Below are 25,465 nucleotides of genomic sequence, written 5' to 3' on the forward strand. Positions count from 1 at the left end.
AATGGCTGGAATGGAATTAATACAACATGGGTTGATGCATGGTTTCCATATGTTTGATACAATTCCATTTACTCTATTCCAGCTATTACAATGTGCCCGTTCTCCTATTGCTCCTCCCACCAGCCTCCTCTGACGCACATTGTTGATTAGGTTAAATATGGCATTGTTTCAGTACAAAAGATATGTCCATAACCACCCTGACATTTGCTAGTTACTACCTACTCACATTATGATCTTCATCGAAACTTTTCAGAAAGTGAGGCTGATTTGGAAATGGACATCAATGTAAATCACATACAAAATACATGTCCTGCTATTAAAATAGTTATATTGTGCTTTCACTTTTATCTGTTAATGTTATAGGGGGACAGTCTTTGATATTTGCAGTAGTCCTGAATTTAAAAAATGTTGTAATAACCATAAACATACATAAATAACCCTTTGGTTTTAGTGTTCATTCCCATGTTAGGGGTTTTAGGACATTCTTCATGTGTTCCTTTTCTCAATACATGTTTTATGAAGTTACTCAAATGTACTCCCTTGTTTATTTTGTCACACTGTATTAAGAGTGAACATGTAATAACAGAATCACTTCCAGTCCATTCCTATAACTTGCAAAAGTGCTTGTACCTTGATACCGCTGCATGCAACTATAGTTCCTTATATCTTGTCCCATAGTCGCACCCATCTGCTGGTAGAAATTCTGCCTTTTGGCATTGTTTTAATCAAAGTACTTACTCTTTTTAGTTATATTGCCTCCCTTGTAAGTTAACTGTTGGCTTTGCTGAAAAGCTGACTGCTGAATTAGGGATGAGATGAGACCCATCCAAAGCACGCAACCTTTCCAACGAGAACATACAATGCCTTTTCCTTCCACGAGAGTGTGCAAGGGCTGTGCTGTCATTGTCTTTAACACAGAAGGCATTGCTGAGTCAAACAGGTGGCAGAGGAAACCAAGAATGATTGTTGGTCCAAAATTACTGAACTAACATGAAGAGGTTTCGACCCGTTGCTGATTATGGTTACATTCTGAAATCGAAGGTTCTGACTTCGATTAAATCCTGATCACTTAATCAGCCTTTCTTTTATTGAAGTCAACCTTCAATTTTACTATGCAAACATATTTTAATTTCCTGTCATGAATTTAACAGATGTGTATTAAAACATGTTTTGGATTTATGCCACTCATCTACAAAATGTTAGAGAATTGAGAGCATTGTTTTAACTGTCATGATATTACAGACACAGACTACAATGTAACTGTTGTCTTTGATTCAACTGGCCCCTATAATCTGTCCTTCAGCAGGAACACAGCTTCCCTGGTCTCCATGCCTATCAAGGGACCTTATTTATTACACACAATAATGTATCTTATTTATACACACTATTACCATGTGTTTCCACTTGGGAAGGGGACAGGGTGATGGATGGACAGGACACAGAGACAGAGACAGGAGAAGAACAAAACAGTACTAAAGAAACAAAGAGAGTCCATGTTGTAGCAAGTGATTCAAAAGCAGTCAGTACAACACAGTTTAATCCCTTTGGCTAAAGTTGCTGACAGTGGATAACCCTTTAAAATGCCCCCTGTCATGCCTCGTGGTATAGGAGTGCCTCCCAGCATGTTAGTAAAGATTTGTGCTTTCAAACAGGCCAGTTCCACACGCACAAATTCGGCCACAGGACTGAATCCCCTTAGCTGCTCCAAACCCACAGACCATTTCTCTTTATACGCCAGTGAGCAGGCCAAAGCTGAACAAGGTCAGTAATATATGATGAGTAGCTTGCGTCGATGGCGGGATGCTGATTAGATGACAGTGTCAATCAAAACCTGAATGTTGAACTAAAATTGTTAATGTAATAATTTTTGCTTGTAAATGGCTCTTTTTTTGGTGTGTTGATTATCAGTTCACTGAATGATTCAGTGATAACATGTCTGGAAATTGTATTATGTAGTTAATTGTCATACACTTAAACTGTTTACCTTGATGAACACAGAATCATTTCCCTCCGTGATAACTTGATTGACCAATAAATGTGTTATATCAATTTTATGGATGGTATAAAAAAATATATTTTGATATTTAACACACTTAGTAGGCCTATGTGTAATTTATACATTGAGAAGATGTATAATGTACAGATGTTGGAATGCAGGATTGACAACACCATTTAGAGTTGTTGTATAGCAACGTAAGCATAGGAGTCACTGTACATGACGTGATATTTCTTCACACCAGAGGAACCTGACACAGTCAGCTGTAGCCTGCAGAGTACAGAGGGACCAACCAGTCACATCATGATTGAAGCTGACCGAGAGCTATCAGCCATGGTGCAGGATATATGGGATAAAGACGTCAACAGACTGAAACCAGGGACAGACTACCGGATCTCTCTGCAGGTAGCAAAACTGAAAACGATCCAAATTGCACTACTGTATGTGGATGTTTTTTTTTATACACATCATTCCCGTGACAAATTGTACAGATGCATTTTACCCCAAATGAACTAATGGATGTTTTTGCACAACATCATGAGGCCACAAGCATTGTTTGATGAGGAAGGTCAGAGCACATTGAACAAACCTAGACCCCTAAAATGCTCTAGATTGTTGCTCTGTGGTGTCTTTCTAAAGGACACAATAGCATGTTAGACACTGTGCCACAGACAGAGAGCTGCCACAGACAGACAGAGAGAGAGAGAGAGAGAGAGAGAATGCAAGTCAAGTGAAAACATGCTGCTGTTGTTAGAATTTCCTGGCTCTCATAAACAAAACACTGGAGTTGCAGCTTTATAGGGCACTGGGTCATGTTTTTTTTCCATCAAGGGGTTACAATGTAAAAAAAAAAAAAGATATGTATTCCTGGATCATTGGCGGGAATGCTTAGACATTTGGAATACTGTATGTAACTGGTTTGCTCTTCCTCCTCTGCTGTGCTTTGTGCAGGGGAAAGCTGGGCCTGTGAATGCTGACATGAATGATGACATGAATGATGACAATGATGGAGCCGGATATCCTCTGTTCTCATTTGTCGATGAACGCATTTTCAAAAAGGAGTCTTTCTTAGGTAAGGGCCTGACGTGTGAGGGTTAGAGCTTTGGGATCAACTTTTGCCTTCAACCGTGCAGTTTCCTGTGTGTTATCATTATTTTCCTTTGGAAATTCTGTCATATCTGCAATGTATTACATAAGCAGAGAGTAGCAGGAGTTCAAGTATAATTGAACAAAGGGGCGATTTTAGCATGAAAATCTTGGTGAAGCAAACTCAACAAAACAAATGTATGCATGCCAGCAAAGCCACAACACTAAACAATACATGAATTGCACTATAACAGTGACAAACAGTGCCCACAAACTGTTAGGGCCTACATAAAGCTGTCCCAACAGCAGAGCTTTCTTTCCAACACCATGGAGTGAATCCTTACCACTGCTACACCTGGCTATCGGCATAGCCTTGTCTGGCAGCGAAACAGTTAATTTAGACTTGTTTACTGCCTTTTTAAAAAACATAGCTGATATGGCTGACTTGCTTAAACAAATGTGGGTTCTACTGACAATTAAGATGTACAAACTATTGCATAAGGGAACGATGAGTGTATAAGAGGCAATCCGTAATTTCGATTAAGACATTAATGAGCGAGCTAAGACGGACGTAGTCAATATAAATATTTGTTCAGCACTTTTGAAATGTAAGCGACAGAATTCCGAACATGGGCTGTTCTCACAGTATTCTCCCTGTACACCAAGTCAGAACCATAGGATAAATAAAGGGGGCATATAAGCAAACAATGAAAGCTCTTACAATATTAAATTATGATATTTCTCTAAAACAGGCTATAGGCTACATGTGCACCACCAAGTCAGAACAGTAGGCTAAGTTATGAGGGGGAAAGGGACAAAAATATTAGGGTGAGGCACATGGGCCACTAACAGCTTACTACACAACATACACCTAGTATTACTTTCTTAGCTATAGTATATGTATCTCCCTGGCATATTACATAATTTATGCAGCAGCATATAATACATTTTTGGACTCACCTTGTTGTGCGGTGCTCACTTGAACAGGAAGGTGGGGTGGCAGTCCTTCTTGTGGGCAAATTTTGTCATCCCACTTTGTCATCATAGTCTGGCATTCTCTGGATTCATGGTGCTTTCAAGACAACTGGGAACTCTGAAAAAAACAAGGTCGAAACATGACGTCAGTGATCTTCAGGTCGAAGCTCTACTGTAGAAGAAGGCCAAGTTCCCGACTTGGAATTCCGAGTTGGATGACTGTTCAAAACGTATTTCACCAGTCGGGGCTAGTTTTTTTCAGAGTTCCCAGTTGTCTTGAACTCACTGAAGTCTGAGATTTCTGAGTTTCCAGTTGTTTTGAACGCGGCAGAAGTCACCTGGATTAACAGCATGGCCACTGTATTCAACTTTTTCTGGCCCATGGTGTTGCATGTGAATGTTTATCCTTTTAAGCTTGGAAAAGAGACCCTTAAACCCAGACTTGGACCACAAACCCTCTCCACTGAATAGAAGGCTAGTGATTGCTTTGCAACGCTTGCAGTTAGCCACCGATTCCTTCCAAAACACTCAATGTTGGATTTGCGATTTCCGACTTGTTGTATAATATTTATTTCCAATGGCCGATGAGCACCGATACGATATATCTATAATTTCTCTTCATATGACAAGGATTGAAAAGAATTTGCCATTAGATTGTCAACTTGATTCATGATGATGACTGCTTGTCTAGCTTGCTAGCTAAGATTTTGAAGGTATGATGTTGACATGATCAGTCCAATCAAAGCTACCGGTAGATATAACGTGAGCTGACATCATTTTATAATGTGGCCAATGACCTTAAGCCTTCTTGGATGGGCACTTCTAATGTAAATCTATGCAGCACCCAAGGGGCTTGAATTTTCGAGCTCTCCCCTGTAGATTTTGCAGTGACGACAATTATGGCGTAACTAGAGGACATTACCAACCCCTACGCTCTGTATTTTCCGCTGGCTGCCCCACAACCACAGAAAGCACTGAGCTAGGCTCAAACACCTGCATTTTGGAGCTGCCTTACTCAAGAAAGCAAAAAAGAGACCATGTTTGTATGCAGCTTTATTAACTAAATTATGTATTTTTTTATATTGTTTGCGAACTGATATGTGACACGTACTAATGCCAAAATAACATGCAAAACAGGCAATAAAACAGGTGGGGCTCAGCCCTACCTGAATGATGGGTCACCACTGATTGAACACGATACAAACAGGATGTGTGCTGACGTCAGTGGGAGCTGATAGACAAAACAAACTAGTCCTGTCAGCAAACATGTCCACATTGGCACAATGTAGGCCCAATGCGGGCTAAAATATTGGCCTCATGTAGGCTGCCCACATTGGGCCGATATGCCTTTTACCCATACACTCCACATTGGCCCCAGGGCAGGTGGGCGCAAGGGCAGCCCTCAAGTCACTTGAAATAAGCCCACCCTTTTGGATCGGCTGCCAGTTACATTGTATCAGAAAGATAACAAAGTTGTTACTGTCATACATATTTTTACCAGAAAAAAATCGAAGTTTATCTTATGTCATATGCACTTATCTAAGGCTGCGTTTACACAGGTAGTCCAATCGTTATCTTTTTTCCACCAATTAGTCTTTTGACTAATCACAACAGATCTTTTCACATCAGATCTTTTTCTGAGCTGATCTGATTAGTCAGATGACCAATTAGTGAAAGCAAGATCAGAATTGGTCTGCCTGTGTAAACACAGCCACTTCATCACTGGCAGTGTACAATATACATTTTTTGTTGATTTCACACAACAGAACACTTAAACTGGAGTGACACTCAGTAAAGGTTGCACAAAAATAACTTGTGAACTTATAACTATACGTTAATATCTGAAAAAAATAGAATTAAAAGATAGTTGGCTGTAAAGTTCTGAACCCTCATTGGTTTGAATGGTGTTAGCCATTTTTATCTTGTATTATTTTTTACTTAACAACATGAAATGGGGTTATTTGTACACCATGCCTGCAAATATTCTAATGAGCCCCCACCTCTACATTATGGTGTGGGCTTGCCTGTGCTGGGCTTGGTGTAGACTAGCCTGTGCTGGGCTTGGTGTAGGCTAGCCCATGTTGGTCTGGTGTGGGCTAGCCCATGTTGCTTATGGTGTGGGGTGGCCCATGTTGGGCTGGTGTCCACTAGTTTGCTGGGTTGGTGTAGGCTAGCCCGTGCCGGGCTGGTTTAGACTTGGTGTGGGCTAGGCCGTGTTGGGCTTGTTGTGGGCTAGCCCATGTTGGGCTGATTTGGGCTAGGTGTGGGCTAGACCCTGCCCACCTTGCCCACCAAATACCCACATGTGGCCAATGGGGTCATGTTTGCTGGGATCTTACTAGATCAGAACACACGCTACACTCTAAACTAAACTGGATGTCTTCTTCCAGCCTTTATCTCTCTACTGGATAACTATGAAAGTGATACGGGTGAGCCTGAGATTGTAACCCCAGAGGAGGAAGCAGAAAACCACAAGTTTCTGGACTGCATGCTTCGAACGCCCACCATGAAGGTACCAGTTAAAACATATGGTGGAGAGGTCGATAAAAAGAAAACTGTATTTATTTGATCAGATGAAAAGGAACATAAGTCAAATCACAGATAAATGTGATCAGAAAAAGTAAAAAAAAAAATGTGTGACATCAATTCACAGGGAGAACCATGGCCAAGTTGGAACGTCAACAGCGAAAGTGAGTCAATCAACATCCCATGATTGAAATTGTCTTCATATGTTTCTCTCATATTTAGATTGCACATAAGTACCTAGTAGAGAAACAGCTCTCCCCAGAGGGATTACCGGAATTCAAGAAGCAGCTCTACCGTATCTGGTTTGAGCTGTACGCCAGACGAGGAGCTAGCAAGTGGGTGGAACTCTCCTCTACGTAACTGTTACTTTTCAGATGTCAAAATAATTCATCATTAGGCTGCTAAATGCTTTCTCTTTCCTGGTTAGGGTTAGGCTCAGTCAATATAAAATCCATTCACAATTAGAGAAAGCTGTATCATCACCTCAGACTCTCTTTTCTTTTGTCTTTATGCCAGTCTATTCAAATGGCAAAGAGTGTGGACTTGCAGCTCAAGATTGGACTCGAGTCTGACTCAAGGCACACATTTGATTATTTGAGACTTGACTTGGCAGGAAAGAACTTGAAACTTGACTTGGACTTGGAGCCTTAAGACTCGGGACTCGATTTTGACTTGAGACTGATGACTCCAAAGGATTGTTTAAAAATGCCTGTTTCTGTACCGCTTTGTCAGAATTTGATATCTTATTTTACTGTATGAGACAAATGAAAATGGCTGGCCGCTATTTCATTCAATGAGTAGACGAAAGACAGCTACTTGAACATTAGTCATTATATCTAGGGGGAAAAATTACCAAATGAAACTCAGGCTAGAGACTTGGGAAAAAAACACTTGTTACTCGACTTGATTTGAGATTACTATGCATGATTTGGAATTGATTTGAGATTACAATGCATGATTTGGACTTGATTTGAGATTACAATGCATGACTTGGACTTGATTTGAGATTACAATGCACGACTTGGACTTGATTTGCACTTAGCTTTGTGTATTCCTAGGAGGAGAAAGAGAGTAGTCTATTATTTTTAGTAGGTAACACTCATACTGTATGTTAACACGCAGATTGTGCTGTAATTTCATCATGTGCACCACCACGCAAGTGGTGGATGAGCTTCCATTAGCCCTGCCCAATATCATCCCTTCAGAAAGAGGGTGTAAAATCAGTAGTCTATGTTCCAGCCTCATGATGTTCTCCCATGTTCCTCCAGGCCAGACTCCTCAGGGTTTGAGCATGTCTTTGTCGGAGAGACCAGAGGGGGCCGCACAGTCATCGGCTTTCATAACTGGATTCAGTTGTATTTGCAAGAGAAGCTGGGACACATTGATTACAAAGGCTACAGTGTGAACGCAAATTCCCCTCAGGTTAGATAAAAAAATACTGAAATTATGAATGTATGTTTTGATTATCATGTTGAATCAGTTGTGTGACTGTGATGAGATGGTAGTTAACAATTCCAGGGCATTTCTTTGGAAATTATGTGAGAAATTTCAAACCTACTGAATGACAGTCCCATGGGTGTAGGCCTGTATGTCTTTATTGTTGTCTCCATCTTCTCTCTTTTATTTAAAAACCAGCCTGACGAGAACAAGCATATCCTGGCGCTACAGTTCAGTTGGAAGAATGGAATAAAACCCAAAGGCAGCATCTTCGTTGGCGTCAGTCCTGAATTTGAGTTTGCCCTTTATACCCTGTGTTTCCTGGTCTCACCCAATGAGCGTGTCAAAGTGTTCTTCAGTATCTATGAGGTGGATATTGTCTGTCACCACTACAACCAGAAGCATATCGGCACAACTTACCCTGTTCTTGTGAAATATCAAAATGAACAAAAAAACTAATCAAACAGGACTCAAATACACTCTCACCCAAGTGTCATGAGTATTGTTTTAGTCTTTTTTATTTTAAATAAAGATACAATACATCTTACAAGACTAAGTGTTATGTTGCTGTATTCATTATTGCTCATCTAGAAGACCTGGCAGCACAGCATGTAATCTTCAGAGGTAACCTCTATTATTTCACCTTTCTAGTTTTTGAATAGTGGAATACAGTGAGTAGGCTACACATAGTATTGCCACTCTAAGCCAAAATGTACAATAACTGGAATATGGATGGTTATTATTTTGCTGTCAATGCCTGTGTTTTTGTGGGGGCAGTAGAGTAAAGAGCGGATGCGTGACCTAGTTTTGGAGTATTGACGTAACAAGCTCGCAGAGAAAGAGGGGAGGGACTTGAGCAGATAGCGTCCCAATAGTTTATGTTTCCGTTATACTTTCTGTATTGAATACATTGACAATCGCTTGTTTAAATTCAAAGATTTGAGTCTGTTCATATTAGGATGGCTGAGCCGTGTGCTCGATATCAGCAGGTGAGTTTGTTTCAGCTAGCAAGCATTAGCTAAGTGTGGTTTGTTTACTAAGAAACACCGGTAATGGGTTGGATCTAGGCCTCATTGTTTTGTGATGGCACCATGACTGCAACGTCAGTTTACAAGTTAATATCAACACGTCATGATGCTTTATAGCTAAATTAAAATGCTAGTAATTTTTGTTGGTTAGCAATACATTTTATTTAACTTGGTCAATATTTGTAGGTGATGTTTTGACTTGCTAACTACTGTACACACTCGCTTCTCCAACCCTGTCCTTGGAAAGCTAACGTAAACTCACCCCATTCCGTACAAATGTGCGCAACCGCAACATTCAAACGAGGCTACAATGAAAACTAATGGGACTGTGTTGACTTCAACATCGGGGGTGTGAACTAGGTTTCTACTCAAGCGTTGATCGACATGGTAATGGTTCTATAGTATTGGAGAAAAGTTGAAAAAACGGACCCTCTGTTACATCGTGAGGTGTCATGTCGTAACGTACAGCAAGCATAAAGCAACTATTTCTGTCTTACAATCTCTCTCCTCCAGGTGTAGCACTTCTCTCATCGTTTAAAAACAAGAAATGGACAGTGACAGGGGTAAGGGGGGGATACCTAGTCATTTTTTGCGTCATCATTGCATGCGATCATCATTCTCAAAGCCGCTGTTTACTTCTAAGATCACTTTAGCACCGCCCTAAAAACCCGATTCAAATTCGACACAAGCCTTCAAATAGGTATGTAATGACACATTATATAAACTCTTTATAGTGTTTTATTTACATTTTAGATGCGATAAGGTGATAAGTTGGACAGATCGGGTGTGAAAAAAAGCAATTTTCCCACACAACATCTCTCCTTCTCACTATCACGCATTAGTTTCGCTTCTCCACCCGCCATTTTTAAAAAGACCCGTCGGGGCTCATTTCCTGCTTGAATTATGCAGAAACTGCCAGCGTTTAGGTCATATAATTGATCATGTTGGAAAGGGGAGAAATTGTGCTTTACAATGGTATTGACATTACAGTTGATCCTGAAGTATTAGGTTTTTGGGGCGCTAAAATAAGGGCAATTGTACAGACCAAGGCGATGTACGAGTTTACGTGAGTTTACGTTACCCTCCTGTAGGTTTTCGCTCCAACTCCAGTTGTAACTAACCTGGTTTATTTTGTCAACCAGTTCCTTATTAGAATCAGGTGTGCTAGATTATGGTTGGAGAGCCCTGCACTAGCTAGCTACTCAATAGGCGATTAACCTCAACTCCATGATTTACGATGGAGTTGAGCGGCGACTAGTGTGTGCTGACAGAACTGGACCGCAGACATCGCATAACAATATGTTTTTATCAAAAACAACTCATTTCGGCACGTTAAAAGAACCCAATATTACACATGACGTTCTGTGTAATTGCTGGTTAGGGGTTACTCTTTAAGTGCAGAAATCCGTAGTTCGTTTATGAGAAAAACTTAATTATATGTGACCTCGGAGCTCAAATCCGCCGACACTAGTCGCCGCTCAACTCCATCCTAAATCGTGATGTTGAGATTTAGTCAGCTAGTGTAACAGATGTCCCACGAAGACAAGACTGGTCTCAGCACCAGTCTAACTATGTAATCGTATTTTGTAAGTCTCTTGTGTTGTGTTTTTACATTTACATTTAAGTCATTTAGCAGACGCTCTTATCCAGAGCGACTTACAAATTGGTTTTTTAAAGAAATAACTACTCAGCCAGCGACCACAGTTAATTGGTGTTTATTCTGACAGTGGCTGTAGATTCGTGATTCATGCTTGAATGTAAATATCAGACTGGGTATTTTGTAATCAAACATAATAATGACAAAAATAGTATAAAATACAATACATGTAAGTATCTGACGATTGACACAAGGAAGCACATTAGATGTGCAGGACAACATTACATTAAGTGTACAAAACATTAGAAACACCTTCCTAATATTGAGTTGCTCCCCTTTTTCCCTTAGAACTGCTTCAGTTCGTCGGGGCATGGACTCTACAAGGTGTCAAAAGCTTTCCACAGGGATGCTGTCCCATGTTGACTCCAATGCTTCCCACAGTTGGCTGGATGTCCTTTGGGTGGTGAACCATTCTTAATAAACACAGGGAACTTGAGCGTGAAAAACCCAGCAGCGTTTCAGTTCTTGACACACTCAAACCGGTGCACCTGGCACCTACTGCCATAACCCATTCAAAGACACTTAAATCTTTTGTCTTACCAATTCACCCTCTGAATGGCACATATAGACAATCCATGTCTCAGTTGTCTCAAGGCTTACAAATCCTTCTTTAAACTGTCTTCTACCCTTCATCTAAACTGATTGAAGTGGATTTAACAAGTAAATCAATAAGGGATCATAGCTTTCACCTGGATTTACCTGGTCAGTCTGTCATGGAAAGACCAAGTGTACCTAATGTTTTGTACACTCAGTCTATGTTGATGGCTGTTGTCGTAACGTTGTATTGTTTAATGTGACGACTGCTGCTCATCGAATGATTAATGGTTTACAATTACGTGATTAAATGAATCAGGTAATTATTAACAAATTAACCTGGAGCACCATGCAAAAGTTTTGGCTTTATTGAGTTTCTATTTCCCAAATGAACTCAAAGAATATCAGAATATCGATTTTTTTTTTTTACAACAGTCGCTAATTAATTAAGTTTCTCTACAGTCTCATTCTGAATGTCGCATAATCCGGGAATCTGCACAAACCCGAGTCCCACTAAATAAGTCCGTTCCACACCAATTGAGTTGATTATTTATTTACTAACAAGCTAAAATGATAATATAAGATACACAAACACATAGTCTAGGCTATTGATTAGAACTTAGTATAATGAAACAGGTCCCTAGCGGGCCAACAGAATATGACACATGTTACACAAAATGGGGATTTCAAAAGCGGGAGTAAGAGAACGAGAGAAAAGCACACCTGGGTACGTTTGTCAACTATGCAATTTTGAACCCTAACCTTGCTCCGAACTGCCGCTCTTATGGGTCAGAATATAATGATGTAATTACATGTTGAAGGTCTCCGATGGGGTGTCTCTTCGTGGACCTGGTTCCGACTTCTCTGATGACGGCACGTCTTCGGTTCGGTTACCGGGTGTAGCTCTGTTTGTCCTCACGATGTCAGTGTCCTTAAGGGTTCTTTGGAGGACAGCTAATCAGCTGTGTAGATGTAGCTTGCACTTGCTAGCTAATTTGTCCTATTTAGCTAGCTTGCTGTTGCTAGCTAATTTGTCCTGGGATATAAACATTGAGTTGTTATTTTACCTGAAATGCACAAGGTCGTCTACTCCGACAATTAATCCACACATAAAACGGTCAACCGAATCTAGTCATCCTCCTTCCAGGCTTTTTCTTCTCTGGACTTTATATTGCGATTGGCAAGTTTCATAAATTAGGTGCATTACCGCCACTGACCTCGTTCGTCTTTTGTCACCCACGTGGGTATAACCAATGAGGAAATGGCACATGGGTACCTGCTTCTATAAACCAATGAGGAGATGAGAGAGGCAGGACTTCCAGCACGATCTGTGTCACAAATAGAACTGACTTCTATTTTAGCCCTTGGTAACGCAGACGCTAGTTGGCGCGCGCAATAATTGAATTATATAGATTTCTAAATGTATTTTGCAACGCACGCGACGCAAGCGGTGTAGTCAGGGTATTAGTCTGCTATGTTAATTCTTAACTCACATGTTTTATACCCTTGGGTCAGAAATGGGCGTTTCCGGCTTTAGGACAAGGTCTCTGGGCGTAACTAGTTACGAGGCAAGGTCTGGATTTTACTCAGATCCAATTTAGACAACTATCTTCACATTTCGTCTTTACAAAAACATTCTCTTTGATCTGGAAATTTTCCACACAACGTACAGTATGCAAACATCAAGTACATAGTGTGAAAACTCTTCAAGTTACAATGTTTTCATTGTAATGTCGTCATTTAACTTTTAATAACATAACAAAAACGACATTCATTTTCATGTTCCATCTATCGTCACTACTACCATTTTGATTGACGAAACATATTGTCCTAAAGTCCATTTATTGTATGTTACTGTTCAGAGGTAGATTCTCCATAGGCCCATCATACATTCCATTCCATTCCATACTGAGAGGACAAAAGGGATTTTAAGATTTACAATGGGCGGGAGTTGTCATAAACACCCCCCCCCCCCCCCCGCCTCCATACCTGTCGATCTCTCCCCCGCTGGTGGGTGTGAGAGAGATCTCTGTAGGATTATGGTCCACGGTAACCTGACCCGAACAGGCCAGTCATGACACTGTAGATCTGTGATTCATCTGTTAGCATGGGAATAACTGAATTAGCAGGGGCTAATGCGATTGTTACAATTTAAAGCATGCTAGCTAACTCTAACAAAAATAATCTGTCAATTGAAATACATTTAAGTCTAATCTATGGACTGGGAATGCAGATATGCATCTGTTGGTCACAGATACCTTCAAAGAAATGGGCCTCACTATGGGCCTCAGGATCTCATCATGGTATTTCTGTGCATTCAAATTGCGGTTGATAACATGCAATTGGGTTGGTTGTCCATAGCCTATGCCTGCCCATACATATATACACACAAAAAAGTATGTGGACATGCCTTCAAATTAGTGGATTCGGCTATTTCAGCCACACCCGTTACTGACAGGTGTATAAAAATCAAGCACACAGCCATGAAATCTCCATAGACAAACATTGGCAGTAGAATTGGCCTTACTGAAGAGCTGTGACTTTCAATGTGTCACCGTCATAGGATGCCACCTTTCCAACAAGTCAGTTTGTAAAATTTCTGCCCTGCTAGATCTGCCCGGTCAACTGTAAATGCTGTTTTTGTGAACTGGAAACGTCTAGGAGCAACAACAGCTCAGCCGCAAATTGGGAGGCTACAGAAGCTCACAGAACGGGACCGCCGACTGCTGAAGCGCGTAGAGCGTATTAATTGTCTGACCTTGGTTGCAACACGCACTACCGAGTTCCAAACTGCCTCCGGAAGCAATGTCAGCATAAGAACTGTTCGTCTGGAGCTTCATGAAATGGCTTTCCATGGCCGAGCCGCCGCACACAAGCCTAAGATCACCATGCACAATGCCAAGCGTCGGTTGGCTGGAGTGGTGTAAAGCTCGCCGCCATTGGACTCTGGAACATTGGAAACGCACTCTGTGGAGTGATGAATCCCGCTTCACCATCTGGCAGTCTGACAGACAAATCTGGGTTTGGTGGATGCCAGGAGAACGCTACCTGCCCCAATTTATAGTGCCAACTGTAAAGTTTGGTCTGGGGCTGTTTTTCATAGTTCGGGCTATGCCCCTTAGTTCCAGTGTAGGGAAATCTTAACGCTACAGCATACGTTGTAGCAACAGTTTGGGGCAGGCCCTTTCCTGTTTCAGCATGACAATGCCCCCGTGCACAAAGCGAGGTCCATACAGAAATGGTTTGTCTAGATTGGTGTGGAAGAACTTGACTGGCCTGCACAGAGCCCTGACCTCAACCCCATCAAACACCTTTGGGATGAATTGGAACGCCGACTGCGAGCCAGGCCTAATCGCCCAACATCAGTGCCCAACCTCACTAATGCTCTTGTGGCTGAATGGAATGCAATGTTCCAACATCTAGTGGAAAGCCTTCCCAGAAGAGTGGAGGCTGTTATAGCAGCAAAGGGGGGACCGACTCCATGATTTTGGAATGAGATGTTCGACGAGCAGATGTCCACATACTTTTGGTCATTCCTTATGTTTCCAAAACCGTACCGCAAGTGATGGGTGTTAATGTTTTAGAGCGAGCACCAGGGCGCAAAATAAAAAGATGCCTTCATCAATAAGCGGTAAAGGTAGTTGGTGTCTGTGAATGGACTAGGTAGCTAGGTGAAGTCTATTGAGGGCTAGTGCAATATTAGCCATGAATTTGATCCCTTTATCTCCCATTACAGCTAGGTTTAGTGTAAGTAGGAAACTGATGACTGCCCTTATCAACAATATTAGCTCATTATCACAAGTGACATTCTTTGGTGCGATTTCTACCATTTTATACAGTGTAGCTGACAGCTGGCCCCATCTATGGACTGTATTTCTCTGCCTGAACTCACCAATATTCTGGAGCCTAATCCTCTTGGAAGTTAGTAATGAGTTCACATGACAACTGATGGGCCTGCATACTGATACAAAATACTATAAACATTCAGCTGCTATTGCATTGGTGCTATGGGAGAACCACCCCGTTAAGCAGACCAGAACTTGAACATTTCTTCAATGATAAACAGCCTGAGTAAGACATTGTTATTTATCCACTATCTTTGGCTGAATCCTAGCGTGACCCTGTAAGAGGGAAAATGCCATCTCAACGTCGACCTTGTGCAGCGGGCAACCGTCCTATCTCATCTGACCACCGAACATTGGCCTTCATTTTCAGTTCATTTCCTGACGATTCTACATGCTGAATTGCCATCGTTCATTGACACCCAGCAGGTGATATATTGCACACGGCCGGTGTTCGTTATGGTGTGTCTTGTCCATAAGTCTGCTATAATATGGAGTCGCCTGACACTGTAGCTTAGCTAGCTTGTTTTCCTTAGGCTACATCTCAATAGTGCTTGGACTGATTTCTTCTCTACGTCATGTTGACGTTTTCACGGTCATCTAGGCCTAACCAGTGTATTGACTCCTCCCCCATGCAGCTGCCCAATGAAGAGGAGCCAGAGGAGGCTCTCCAGGTGGCAGCTGATGCCCCACCCCCTTATAGCAGCATTGCAGAAGAAAATGCAGGTAAAAGCACAATACACACACACACACACACATCACAGTGCAGCACTATGGTTTGGCCTGGGAATCAATGTCCTTACCTTTACTCCAAGAGACATTGGACATTACACAGTCCAGAACTAGACTATGACCATCAAGTATCTTTGTTAGGACACAGAGGAGATATCCCTACTAGCGTTAGGTTTACCTATGCTGTTACAGCAATTAGCCCACCATTTGGGGATAGGTATCACTGAAGTGTAACACAGCAGCTTATGCGCCGCAATTTCACTTATTTATCTCTCTTAGCTTATTTTGACAACAAAGAAAACGGGGGTTTCCCCAATCCACCATCATACAACGTGGCCACAACGCTCCCTTCCTATGACGAGGCGGAGAGAACCAAGGCGGAAGCTCATGTTCCCTTGGTGGCTGGAAGGGTGAGTGTCCCACCGTTACAAACTCCACGTAATCCTCCCTTGTGGTTTTGCCAGACTATATTATATATATATATTTTTTTAAAGGTTTGTCCGATCTCCCCAACCAACCTCACTGTTTTGTGTACTGTTTACATTTAGAGCTGGAGGTAGGCTCGTTTCTGAATATAACACCATGAACCCCATTGCATCTAATTGCATATAATATCAAAGCAAACCTGTTTAACTATGGTTGTGTGCGTAGATATACTGTACTCAGTATAGTGTATTGAAATGGCGAGTCATACATTGTCGGCAGACACCCTAATAATCACTGTCAGATATTGAGACTGCTCATCTATGCCCTCTAGTGGGAAATGTTTTGCCATACCTTGTCATCCCATTTAAATGACTGGTCTGTGTTTCTTTGCCACATACTGCTTGCCTTGCGTACAGCACAGGGAACAACTGGGGACTTTTGATGAACTTTCTGTGCACTGGAGGTACAGTAATGGGGTGGAAGTGTGTGGAATGGAATAGTACCGTTAGGCAAAGATGTGGCAGCCATTTGCAGAGACCTGTCTGTCGACCTGTAGCGTATTAGTGGCGCATTTCCTGATGGCACATCAAATGTTATGTTATTCTTTCAACTAAATTGAAGCAGCTTTCCAGCTAAATGCCTTCTCCGTCCACGACATTAGAGAAATGTAAAGCGAAGGGTCAATGAAGAGAAGGAGTTGTACTTTGTAGCGTGAATGTTTCCTTTCTTGGTTGATATAGCCTTTTTAATAGGATTTCCATCATAAAATGACTTGATAATGATCTCTACCGTATGTTTATCTCTATCTCTGCAGGATGAAGACTTTGTAGCCAGGTATGACTTTGAGGATGCACAACAGCTGCGGATAGGGAACGATGGCATTTTCATGTTGACCTTTTTTAGTAAGTCACATCTTGAAGTAAAATATTCTCCTTGGTTGGGACTGGGGTTGGTACACAACAGCGAAATGAAGAACAGTCATGTAATGTATTTATTTCACAATAAAAGTATTTGATGGATATTTGATGTGATCGTAGAATGTTATATTGTGAGGAGAAAGCTCATCCTAGTAGACCATATACACAGCCTCTTTCTTCCTCCACTTTAGTGGCATTCCTTTTCAACTGGATCGGTTTCTTCCTGTCCTTCTGTCTGACCACCTCGGCAGCAGGCCGCTACGGGGCCATCTCTGGCTTCGGCCTGTCACTCATCAAGTGGATCCTCATTGTCCGGGTAAGATTTCCCTACCAACCCTCTCTGAGATGTAAAGGTGGTATACAAAGGTTTCCCTGATATTTATTTACAACAAATAAATACTTTATTAAAATGATATGTAATGATATTTTGGTCAGAGTAGATTGTGGTTCCTTAACATAAGAAGCATCTAGTGGCAGGGATCTGATGGCAAAGCACTTCAGTTTGGTGTAGGTTTCCCTTTTCCAGAGCCCAAGATCACATTCATGGTTACTATGACCAGTCCACTTATCTTTTATGTTTGTGTGATTATTATTTATTTATTTTTCTCCCCAGTTCTCCACCTATTTCCCTGGGTACTTTGATGGGCAGTACTGGCTGTGGTGGGTGTTCCTGGTACTGGGTAAGTACAACCAGTTCTGTCTTTCTCATTTGTAGTACTAGACATGTAAATACAGAAACATTGTAGCATTGGTGTAAAGATATCTATTCAATGGATAGGGTGCATAAATCCAATACATTATGACAGTGACCCTTATAGAAGAGTTAAAGCTGCGATATGTAACTTTTTGGGAGACTCACATAGAAATGTGTGTTATAGATACGTCATTCTCATTGAAAGCAAGTCAAAGAAGCGGCATATGTGTTCTATGTGCACTATTTCTATGCTTCTCGTTCTTAAGTTTTGTTTTTGCGTCTTTTACTTTTCAGTTTTGTACACCAGCTTCTAACAGCTAAATATACAATATTTTTGGTTCTGGAGAAGATATTTCACAGTGGTTTAGCTAGTACAATGGTTCTCTACACTGGCTGTGGTGGGTTTTGTCACAAACTGAAATTAGGCGAACTATTCGAATTTTATCAACCAGGAAATGGCAGAGCGATTTCGGCATAGTGCACCTTTAACACACACTATCTTGTTTGTGGTGCTGGGAGTTGGGAAGTGCTAACCCAAAAAACATTATTGAAAAAGAAAAAGAACTACTGTTAAATCCTGCTAAAATAACAGTGACCCTTATTGCCCCAATCTACTGTATTCTCTGTCCTCCAGGATTCTTGCTCTTCCTCAGAGGATTCATCAACTACGCCAAGATCCGTAAAATGGCAGACTCGTTTTCTAGTCTCTCGCGAACCAGAGTCCTTTTCATCTACTAAAAGGGGAAATATGAGCTCTTCTTTAGAAAAGTTCGCTATCTGGCCTCAACTCCATCACGAAAAACAGAGAGGAAACACCTCTTGTTTTGCTGCCGATAAATTGGACAAAATAATTTCTGTCTCTTGATGTAAACTAGTGGAAGCTGACAATTCTGTAACTATTCAATCATTAGTGGTTTATTTCAAGTGCTGATTGCAATCAAGTCTGTGACGTATAAATAATGCTTAGACTAACCTGTACCCCCGCACATTGACTCGGTACCGGTACCCCCTGTATATAGCCTCAGTATAGTTATTTTTATTGTTTTATTTTTTAATTATTATTTTTTACTTTAGTTTATTTAGTAAATATTTTCTTAACTGCATTGTTAAGGGCTTGTAAGTAAGCATTTCACGGTACGTCTACACCTGTTGTATTTGGCGCATGTGAGAAAATTTGATTTGATTTATATAATTTGTATTATCTGTTTAACAATGGCATGTACTGTTCCTGTTAAACAATAGGGGGCAGTCTTTGTCTTTTTTCTGTCCTCTTTCAAAGTGTTTGATATGGAGACAGCTCGGCTCTATGCTGACCCTGTGGAACTACCCATGGAGTTATGTCTGAATAGGAGCATTGAGTGAAATCTATTGATGTTCTTGATGTGTATGATAATGATATTAAAGTTAGTCTTTTCAAGATGTAGCCTTCAATGTGGAGAAAACAGAATGATTTTGTATTCAAGCTTAATTTTTACTCTGGAAATCCTAGTCAATACAGTGGTAGAGGAATGCACTAGAACCTTGTAGCTAGGGTTTGTCAGTGCATTTCAGACATTTCAAGGAGAATCCCAGGCAAATTGGCTAAGATAACTGTTCATTTACACTGAACAAAAATATCTAAAAGCATCATACAACAATTTTTTTTGTGAGTTACAGTTTGTGTAAGTAAATCAGTCAATTGAAATATATTCGTTAGACCCTAATCTATGGAATTCACATGACTCGGAATACAGATATGCATATGTTGGTCAAAGATACAGTGCCAGTCAAAAGTTTGGACACCTACTCATTCAAGGGTTTTTCTTTATTTTGACTATTTTCTACATTGTAGAATAATAGTGAAGACATCAAAACGAAATAAAACATGGAATCATGTGAAACAGAAGTGTCAAAGATGTTTTTTTCGCAAACATCCTTTCTGAATGTAAATGTAATCCTCAAAGTAATCATGTGTTTCAAAAGTATCTAATCTGATTACAATATTTTTGCAGGTAATGTAACTGATTACAGTTATCGTTTTTTTTGTAATCCCTTACATGTAATTGACTACATGTAATCCGTTATTCCCCAACCCTGTGCACTAAGCAGCAAAATAACTATAATGGTGAAACATGGAGAAATGGTTTGATTAAGTGGGTTGAAATCTTCCTAGAAGTGACACAGGTTAATGGAGGGACATGTCGAAATGCTGAATTTTTATGATTCATGCAATTCTCCATGTGGTCTATATTAAAGAGAACTTAAAAGGCTTTTAAAATGATATGTTGTTGCACAATTTCTACTTAAAATATCAAAGGGACGCAAAGGCACCCATTTCGTGGAACGACGCTGCTATTGATAGTCAACCCACATTGGGCTCCCGAGTGGCGCGGTGGTCTAAGGCATTGCATCTCAGTGCAAGAGGTGTTGAATTCTACATTGTAGAATAATAGTGAAGACATCAAAACTATGAAATAACACATGGAATCATGTAGTAACCAAAAAAGTGTTAAACAAATCAAAATATATTTTATATTTGAGATTCTTCAAATAGCCACCCTTTGCCTTGACAGCTTTGCACACTCTTGGCATTCTCCCAACCAGCTTCATGAGGTAGTCACCAGGAATGCATTTCAATTAACAGGTGTGCCTCATTAACTAAATGTTAATTTGTGGAATTTCTTAATGTGTTGAAGCCAATCAGTTGTGTTGTGACAAGGTAGGGGTAGTATACAGAAGATAGCCCTATTTGGTAAATGACCAAGTCCATATTATGGCAAGAACGGCTCAAATAAGCAAAGAGAAACGACAGTCCATCATTACTTTAATGACATGAAGGTCGGTCAATCTGGAAAATGTCAAGAACTTTGAAAGTTTCTTCAAGTGCAGTCGCAAAACCATCAAGCGCTATGATGAAACTGGTTCGTGCAGCGCAACACATCTCCTTCTCATAGAGTTGATCAGGCTGTTGATTGTGGCCTGTGGAATGTTGTCCCACTCCTCTTCAATGGCTGTGAAAAGTTGCTGAATATTGGCGGGAACTGAAACACGCTGTCGTACACGTCGATCCAGAGCATCCCAAACATGCTCTATGGGTGACATCTGGTGAGTATGCAGGCCATGGAAGAACTGACACATTTTCAGCTTCCAGGAATTGATTACAGATCCTTGTGACATGGGGCTGTGTATTATCATGCTGAAACATGAGGTGATGAGGGTGGATGAATGGCACAACAATGGGCCTCAGGATCTCATCATGGTATCGCTGCATTCAAATTGTCATCGATAAAATGCAATTGTGTTCGTTGTCCGTAGCTTATGCCCACCCATACCCTAACCCCACCATGGGGCACTCCGTTCACAATGTTGACATCAGCAAACCGCTTGCCCACACGATGCCGTACACGTTGTCTGCCATCTGCCTGGTACAGTTGAAACCGGGATTCATCCGTGAAGAGCACACTTCTCCATCCAGGGTGCCAGTGGCTATCGAAGGTGAGCATTTGCCCACTGAAGTCGGTTACGACGAAGAACTGCAGTCAGGTCAAGATCCAGATGAGGACGACGAGCACGCAGATGAGGTTCCCTGAGATGGTTTCTGACAGTTCGTGCAGAACTTTATTCGGTTGTGCAAACCCACAGTTCCATCAGCTGTCCGGGTGGCTGGTCTAAGATGAGGACGCAGGTGAAGAAGCCGGATGTGGAGGTCCTGGGCTAGCGTGATTAAACGTGGTCTGCGGTTGTGAGGCCAGTTGAACGTACTGCCAAATTCTCTAAAACGACATTGGAGGTGGCTTCTGGTAGAAAAATCAATATTATGTTCTCTGGCAACAGCTCTGGTGGACATTCCTGCAGTCAGCATACCAATTGCACACTCCCTCAATTTGAGACATTTGTGGCATTGTGTTGTGTGACAAAACTGCACATTTTAGAGTGGCCTTTTATTGTCCCCAGCACAAGGTGCAACTGTGTAACGATCATGCTGTTTAATCAGCTCCTTGATATGACACACCTGTCAGGTGGATGGATTGTCTTGGCAAAGGAGAAATGCTCACTAACCGGGATGTAATCACATTTTTGCAAAACATTGGAGAGAAATAAGTTTTTGTGCGTATGGAAAATTTCTGGACAGGATCTAGTTTTAGAAATCCTAACCCAATTGATCTCTTCTTCTTCTTATTATTATTATTTGGTATCATGGCATTTGTTTGTGTTTGTGCATGCTGCCACCTACTGTGTGGTAGTGTGTGGTCGATCATGTTACATTCTGATACAAAGATAAAAAGGAAGCGGGAAAGGAAAGAATTGCACCGCCAACTAACCCTACACCTGTATATCACTATTTCATCAAAAGTGACCCTTCTTCACCCAAGCAATTTTCTGCAGCTGCCACCACAACATCTATTTTCTGTGATTTATCATCCATTTCTACAGTACAGTTGATAACCATGGCAATGAATGCTAAGAAGCCAACCTTACTGAAGCACAAAATCGTATCACTCTGTGTTAGTCTAGGCCTAATACTCACCCCATCATCCTCTACTCTCTTTACTGCCTCAGCACGACACCTTCTGTTCTACTTTGACCCTGGCAATCTCAGCCTGTATCCCTCTGACTCTGGCAACCTCAACCTGTCTATCTCACACCGGGCACTTCTGATCCCCACCAACATGGTCACCTTCACAATTGACACCATTTTTCCCACCGATGCTACACATTCCTTTGTCCCATGCCCTCCTGCACACTTCTCACATCTCGGAATCTCCCGCCTACATACTCCTGCAATATGACCATAAGCTTGGCATCTAAAACACCTTAGTGGGTTTGGCACAAAAGCTCTCATGGGATAACTGACATATCCTAACATTACTTTGTCAGGTAAATACTCTGCTTCAAAACTCAAAAAATGACAGACAGTGGGTTCTCAGTTTCACCACACTCGCCACTCGCCATCGTTCATTGACACCCAGCAGGTGATATATTGCACACGGCCGGTGTTCGTTATGGTGTGTCTTGTCCATAAGTCTGCTATAATATGGAGTCGCCTGACCCTGTAGCTTAGCTAGCTTGTTTTCCTTAGGCTACATCTCAATAGTGCTTGGACTGATTTCTTCTCTACGTCATGTTGACGTTTTCACGGTCATCTAGGCCTAACCAGTGTATTGACTCCTCCCCCATGCAGCTGCCCAATGAAGAGGAGCCAGAGGAGGCTCTCCAGGTGGCAGCCGATGCCCCACCCCCTTACAGCAGCATTGCAGAAGAAAATGCAGGTAAAAGCACAATACACACACACACACACATCACAGTGCAGCACTATGGTTTGGCCTGGGAATCAATGTCCTTACCTTTACTCCAAGAGACATTGGACATTACACAGTCCAGAACTAGACTATGACCATCAAGTATCTTTGTTAGGACACAGAGGAGATATCCCTACTAGCGTTAGGTTTACCTATGCTGTTACAGCAATTAGCCCACCATTTGGGGATAGGTATCACTGAAGTGTAACACAGCAGCTTATGCGCCGCAATTTCACTTATTTATCTCTCTTAGCTTATTTTGACAACAAAGAAAACGGGGGTTTCCCCAATCCACCATCATACAACGTGGCCACAACGCTCACTTCCTATGACGAGGCGGAGAGAACCAAGGCGGAAGCTCATGTTCCCTTGGTGGCTGGAAGGGTGAGTGTCCCACCGTTACAAACTCCACGTAATCCTCCCTTGTGGTTTTGCCAGACTATATTATATATATATTTTTTTTAAAGGTTTGTCCGATCTCCCCAACCAACCTCACTGTTTTGTGTACTGTTTACATTTAGAGCTGGAGGTAGGCTCGTTTCTGAATATAACACCATGAACCCCATTGCATCTAATTGCATATAATATCAAAGCAAACCTGTTTAACTATGGTTGTGTGCGTAGATATACTGTACTCAGTATAGTGTATTGAAATGGTGAGTCATACATTGTCGGCAGACACCCTAATAATCACTGTCAGATATTGAGACTGCTCATCTATGCCCTCTAGTGGGAAATGTTTTGCCATACCTTGTCATCCCATTTAAATGACTGGTCTGTGTTTCTTTGCCACATACTGCTTGCCTTGCGTACAGCACAGGGAACAACTGGGGACTTTTGATGAACTTTCTGTGCACTGGAGGTACAGTAATGGGGTGGAAGTGTGTGGAATGGAATAGTACCGTTAGGCAAAGATGTGGCAGCCATTTGCAGAGACCTGTCTGTCGACCTGTAGCGTATTAGTGGCGCATTTCCTGATGGCACATCAAATGTTATGTTATTCTTTCAACTAAATTGAAGCAGCTTTCCAGCTAAATGCCTTCTCCGTCCACGACATTAGAGAAATGTAAAGCGAAGGGTCAATGAAGAGAAGGAGTTGTACTTTGTAGCGTGAATGTTTCCTTTCTTGGTTGATATAGCCTTTTTAATAGGATTTCCATCATAAAATGACTTGATAATGATCTCTACCGTATGTTTATCTCTATCTCTGCAGGATGAAGACTTTGTAGCCAGGTATGACTTTGAGGATGCACAACAGCTGCGGATAGGGAACGATGGCATTTTCATGTTGACCTTTTTTAGTAAGTCACATCTTGAAGTAAAATATTCTCCTTGGTTGGGACTGGGGTTGGTACACAACAGCGAAATGAAGAACAGTCATGTAATGTATTTATTTCACAATAAAAGTATTTGATGGATATTTGATGTGATCGTAGAATGTTATATTGTGAGGAGAAAGCTCATCCTAGTAGACCATATACACAGCCTCTTTCTTCCTCCACTTTAGTGGCATTCCTTTTCAACTGGATCGGTTTCTTCCTGTCCTTCTGTCTGACCACCTCGGCAGCAGGCCGCTACGGGGCCATCTCTGGCTTCGGCCTGTCACTCATCAAGTGGATCCTCATTGTCCGGGTAAGATTTCCCTACCAACCCTCTCTGAGATGTAAAGGTGGTATACAAAGGTTTCCCTGATATTTATTTACAACAAATAAATACTTTATTAAAATGATATGTAATGATATTTTGGTCAGAGTAGATTGTGGTTCCTTAACATAAGAAGCATCTAGTGGCAGGGATCTGATGGCAAAGCACTTCAGTTTGGTGTAGGTTTCCCTTTTCCAGAGCCCAAGATCACATTCATGGTTACTATGACCAGTCCACTTATCTTTTATGTTTGTGTGATTATTATTTATTTATTTTTCTCCCCAGTTCTCCACCTATTTCCCTGGGTACTTTGATGGGCAGTACTGGCTGTGGTGGGTGTTCCTGGTACCAGTTCTGTCTTTCTCATTTGTAGTACTAGACATGTAAATACAGAAACATTGTAGCATTGGTGTAAAGGTATCTATTCAATGGATAGGGTGCATAAATCCAATACATTATGACAGTGACCCTTATAGAAGAGTTAAAGCTGCGATATGTAACTTTTTGGGAGACTCACATAGAAATGTGTGTTATAGATACGTCATTCTCATTGAAAGCAAGTCAAAGAAGCGGCATATGTGTTCTATGTGCACTATTTCTATGCTTCTCGTTCTTAAGTTTTGTTTTTGCGTCTTTTACTTTTCAGTTTTGTACACCAGCTTCTAACAGCTAAATATACAATATTTTTGGTT

At 41.3% G+C, this 25,465-nt stretch overlaps 3 protein-coding genes across 5 annotated transcripts; all 3 read left to right on the top strand.

Annotated features, from left to right (window-relative positions):
- The first annotated feature begins 552 nt into the window (after positions 1-552).
- On the top strand, positions 553-8,514 carry endou2 (endonuclease, polyU-specific 2). Its single transcript, XM_038978165.1, has 6 exons — positions 553-2,401; positions 2,948-3,068; positions 6,448-6,569; positions 6,806-6,918; positions 7,852-8,005; positions 8,219-8,514. The coding sequence occupies exons 1-6, from the start codon at positions 2,300-2,302 to the stop codon at positions 8,477-8,479; spliced, it is 873 nt and encodes a 290-aa protein (XP_038834093.1). The 5' UTR covers positions 553-2,299; the 3' UTR covers positions 8,480-8,514.
- Positions 8,515-8,856: 342 nt separating this feature from the next.
- On the top strand, positions 8,857-23,099 carry LOC120032191 (NEDD4 family-interacting protein 1-like). Of its 3 annotated transcripts, none has more exons than XM_038978188.1 (7): positions 8,857-9,009; positions 15,720-15,807; positions 16,093-16,223; positions 17,054-17,141; positions 17,348-17,472; positions 17,770-17,836; positions 23,012-23,099. In XM_038978188.1, the coding sequence occupies exons 1-7, from the start codon at positions 8,980-8,982 to the stop codon at positions 23,020-23,022; spliced, it is 540 nt and encodes a 179-aa protein (XP_038834116.1). In that variant the 5' UTR covers positions 8,857-8,979; the 3' UTR covers positions 23,023-23,099. The 3 variants fall into 3 exon arrangements, with proteins under 3 accessions (XP_038834116.1, XP_038834102.1, XP_038834107.1); XM_038978174.1 differs by lacking the exon at positions 23,012-23,099 and adding an exon at positions 18,485-18,915; XM_038978179.1 differs by lacking the exon at positions 23,012-23,099 and adding an exon at positions 18,485-18,915 and having other exon boundaries at positions 17,770-17,816.
- A 63-nt stretch (positions 23,100-23,162) lies between these two features.
- Positions 23,163-25,340, top strand: LOC120032211 (NEDD4 family-interacting protein 1-like). Its single transcript, XM_038978198.1, has 4 exons — positions 23,163-23,513; positions 24,343-24,430; positions 24,637-24,761; positions 25,059-25,340. Exons 1-4 carry the CDS (start codon positions 23,349-23,351, stop codon positions 25,158-25,160), a joined length of 480 nt encoding a protein of 159 aa, XP_038834126.1. The 5' UTR covers positions 23,163-23,348; the 3' UTR covers positions 25,161-25,340.
- The last annotated feature ends 125 nt before the right edge of the window (positions 25,341-25,465 follow it).

The sequence above is a fragment of the Salvelinus namaycush genome, chromosome 3 (assembly GCF_016432855.1).
Source record: "Salvelinus namaycush isolate Seneca chromosome 3, SaNama_1.0, whole genome shotgun sequence".
Classification (NCBI taxonomy): Eukaryota; Metazoa; Chordata; class Actinopteri; order Salmoniformes; family Salmonidae; genus Salvelinus; species Salvelinus namaycush.

Bases quoted from the DNA above. Each gene is read 5' to 3' on its own strand.
- endou2 (XM_038978165.1), top strand. From the start codon at position 2,300: ATGATTGAAGCTGACCGAGAGCTATCAGCCATGGTGCAGGATATATGG. The intron at 6,570-6,805 runs GTACCAGTTAAA...TCTCATATTTAG, and splicing joins TTCGAACGCCCACCATGAAG to ATTGCACATAAGTACCTAGT. The intron at 8,006-8,218 runs GTTAGATAAAAA...TTTAAAAACCAG, and splicing joins TGAACGCAAATTCCCCTCAG to CCTGACGAGAACAAGCATAT.
- LOC120032191 (XM_038978174.1), top strand. From the start codon at position 8,980: ATGGCTGAGCCGTGTGCTCGATATCAGCAG. The intron at 16,224-17,053 runs GTGAGTGTCCCA...CTATCTCTGCAG, and splicing joins TTCCCTTGGTGGCTGGAAGG to GATGAAGACTTTGTAGCCAG. The intron at 17,837-18,484 runs GTAAGTACAACC...TCTGTCCTCCAG, and splicing joins GTGGGTGTTCCTGGTACTGG to GATTCTTGCTCTTCCTCAGA.
- LOC120032211 (XM_038978198.1), top strand. From the start codon at position 23,349: ATGCGCCGCAATTTCACTTATTTATCTCTCTTAGCTTATTTTGACAAC. The intron at 23,514-24,342 runs GTGAGTGTCCCA...CTATCTCTGCAG, and splicing joins TTCCCTTGGTGGCTGGAAGG to GATGAAGACTTTGTAGCCAG. The intron at 24,431-24,636 runs GTAAGTCACATC...CCTCCACTTTAG, and splicing joins TTTCATGTTGACCTTTTTTA to TGGCATTCCTTTTCAACTGG.